We start from the raw sequence: 3,389 nt of genomic DNA, 5'->3' as shown, positions 1-3,389 counted from the left end.
TGCACACCTGAAAGACATCATTGCTCATGAGGCAGTGTACAAACCTTTGAAGTGAAGATTGGGGACATTGTATGACTCTAAATAAGCTCAAAGGGACCTGAGAGAAAAAAAGAAGCTCTGTACGTGGGTCACAGGTTATTAAAGAGTTAACTTGTTCAAGTTAAATGAGGAAATAGGAGGGGACTCAGTGACACAGCTGGAAGAGAAAGCAAAAGAAAGTGAAACCAAAAGTAGAAACAGAGCGGTGTGATTCAACTGTGCTTTACAGACCGGAGAGATTACAAAATAACTACTGACAACAGGTAAAGTTGAACTCTTTGATACTATTGGTCATGTCTTTAGTGTTTACTGACATATTTCTGTGCTTTCAACAACTATAAATCTTGTTCAACTTTTGCCCCTCTAACTTTTTTCACTGTTTCATTTGGTGTTTTCTAGAAATGGCTTGTGCCAGTAGTCTAATGGTGGAGGACAACTTTCTTTGCTCCATCTGTCTGGATGTCTTCAATCAACCTGTGGCGATTCCCTGTGGTCACACCTTCTGTCGTGGCTGCATCACATTCCACTGGGACACTAACAAACCTTTATTCCTGTGTCCACTGTGTAACAAGGAGTACTCAAAGATACCAGACCTTTGTGTCAACACTGTCCTCGCTAATGCTGCCGAAAAGGTGAAAAAGACCATTCAGGAAAGCCCCCGTGACACCCCCGAAAAAGCAGGAAGTGGACATGTGCTCTGTGGTATGTGTACTGGGGGGAAGCTCAAAGCCACCAAGTCCTGCTTAACATGTTTCATGTCTTACTGTGACGCACATCTGCAGCCTCATCAGAGAGTTTTACCCTTGAGGAAACACAAGCTGATCAACCCGGTCGAGGACCTCGAGAGCAGGATCTGCAAAGACCATGGTGAGCCTTTGGAGATGTTCTGCAAAGTGGATTTAATGTTTCTATGTAGAGTCTGTGTAGACAGTGACCATAAAAGCTGTAAGACAGCGAGTGTGGAGGAGGAGGCTGAAATGAGGAAGGACGAGCTGGGAAAAGAAAAGAAAGACATGGATCAGATGATTCAGACGCATCAGCAGAAACTTCTAGAGATCCAACACTCAGTGGAGGCGAGTGGAAATAATGCAGAGAAGGCGCTGGCATACAGCAAGCATGTGATGACTGCTCTGGTGGACTACATCAGGAGAAGCCAAGTCAAGCTGAGTGAGGTGATTCAGACGAAGAAGAAAAAGATTGAAGAAGATGGGAAAGGCTTCATTAAAGAACTGGAGGAAGAGATGATGCAAATAAAGCAAAAACAATCTGAACTTGATCAGGTCACTGGCATCAACGACTCCTTTGAATTCCTGCAGAGTTTCCTTTCTCTCACCATCACTCCTCCACAGGTGAAGGACTGGTCTGAGGTGACTCTTAACAGCGACCAGTTTACTGTGCAGGAAACATTGATGAAGCTGGAGACAACAGTGACAAGGGAAATCAGGCTGCTGTGTGATCCAGACTTGAAGAAAATGCAGTTTCATGCCGTGAATCTGACTCTTGATCCGGACACAGCGAACCCTTCTCTCATTGTTTCTGAGGACGGGAAAGAAGTCAAGTGTGGAGACAGAAAGAGGAACGTCCCGGACAAGCCAGAGAGGTTCGATCATGTCCTCAATGTCCTCGCAAAGGAGAGTTTTCATTCTGGAAAGTTCTACTTTGAGGTCCAGGTCCGAGGGAAAACCCAGTGGGATCTGGGAGTGACTAACCAGTCCATCAACAGGAAGGGGGACATGAGACTGAGCCCTAAGAGTGGATACTGGACCATCTGGCTGAGAAAAGGAAACGAGTTCACAGCCAACGCTGGCCCTGCTATCAACCTCCACGTGAGAGAGATTCCTCAAAAGGTCGGAGTGTTCGTGGATTATGAAGAAGGTCAAGTTTCCTTCTACGACGTTGACGCCAGGGCTCGCATCTTCTCCTTCAGTGGATGTAACTTCACTGAGAGACTCTTTCCATACTTTGGACCCTGCGGTAACGAAGGCGGTAAAAACTCAGCCCCACTGATCATCACTCCTGTCTGTAACAACATCTGAGTTTTGGTTTTGTTAGTGAAGGACACAGGGTGAGGGGATGTGAGGAGGGTTTATAATATTTGAAATAAAAGAGCTGTGTGTCACTAAGACACCCTGTAGATCTCACACACACACACACACACACACACACACACACACACACACACACACACACTCACACACTAACAGCTGGCTATTCAATTTAAATTCTGTAGAGTGAAACATAATAAAACTGTTTACAATTCGAGAGAGCAAATATGATTTAAGGTGCAATGCAAAAAAAAGTATTAAAAGGAGATGTGTTTCTGTTGTTGGGGTTAATTATGGAATGATGCTGATATAAATTTAAAAACCTGTAATTCACTTTTTGTTCTAAATAAAATGCTTCGCAATGTTATTTTTGATCAGTATAAATGTGAATGATTTATTTGTTGTTTTTTTTCCTTTTCCTTCTGAGAGCTGGTAGCTTAATTTGATAAGAAAAATCAGGGCCGGCCCGTGGAATAGGCAGTATAGGCAAAAGAAGGAAACGTGTTAAACTTTCACTTAATGTTATTTTGTCTAACGTAATTTTTCTCCTTTCTTGCTCCCTGCTTAACCTGATGCATCACAACACCGCTGCTCCTTACCTGCTCTTTGTGGGGCAGGAGGGCAGACGAGTTATCAGAAGTGAGTGACACTGACTGTACTGATAAATATCAGGTTTGAATAAAGAAAAGCTGTGAAACATAAAGTTTTATGCCAGTTTTCTTTAAGTGTATGAATATTGTGATTGTTGGTAGAATTTGTTGCAAATACAAGGGGTACTCATGTGAAATGATGCTATTAGAAACAGCAGGTTGGAAAATCAATGTATTAAATCTACTCTTTGGGATATTCATTATGTGCATATTCAAGGCGACTACACAACAAGCACTGTTAATAACACAGCACTCTGTTTTACTGAATTATTTTTATCCAGAATTCTCTCAAAGAACGGATGGAAGCCTTATTTTTTAGTTTTCTAATTAGGTTGTGATTTATTTGATTTTTATCTGCAAATGAGTATCAGACAACTAAAAGGGTTATTATTAAATAAATCAGTCACAGTAATTGAGGCTGACTGCGAAATGCAGTGAGCTTTCACTGTTGGTCGGACAAAACAAGTTATATTTGAAGACTCCAGTTGAGTTCTGAGAAATGTCTTCTTTTTGGGACGAGCAGACAAATTCTTGTTTTGTTTTTTTACTTCTGTGCTCAGTGCTCAGTGTCTTATCGTACTTTAACACCACAGTGATATTTTTGGTCTTGGTCTTGATCTTGTCTTGTCTCCATCCCTAAATACAGCAATTTAGC

General features: G+C 42.0%; 1 protein-coding gene across 1 annotated transcript; it reads left to right on the top strand.

The window, feature by feature from the left end:
• The first annotated feature begins 239 nt into the window (after nt 1-239).
• LOC132982187 (E3 ubiquitin-protein ligase TRIM21-like) lies at nt 240-2,787 on the top strand. The gene is made up of 2 exons (XM_061048532.1): nt 240-302; nt 439-2,787. Exon 2 carries the CDS (start codon nt 441-443, stop codon nt 2,073-2,075), a length of 1,635 nt encoding a protein of 544 aa, XP_060904515.1. The 5' UTR covers nt 240-302; nt 439-440; the 3' UTR covers nt 2,076-2,787.
• The last annotated feature ends 602 nt before the right edge of the window (nt 2,788-3,389 follow it).

Source organism: Labrus mixtus, chromosome 10, assembly GCF_963584025.1.
Source record: "Labrus mixtus chromosome 10, fLabMix1.1, whole genome shotgun sequence".
In the NCBI taxonomy this organism is placed as follows: domain Eukaryota; kingdom Metazoa; phylum Chordata; class Actinopteri; order Labriformes; family Labridae; genus Labrus; species Labrus mixtus.
Note: the sequence above shows the minus strand (reverse complement) of the source record. Positions and strands in the feature narration are given on the sequence as shown.

What these genes read in the sequence shown, in the direction of transcription:
- LOC132982187 (XM_061048532.1), top strand. Translation starts at nt 441, where the DNA reads ATGGCTTGTGCCAGTAGTCTAATGGTGGAGGACAACTTTCTTTGCTCC.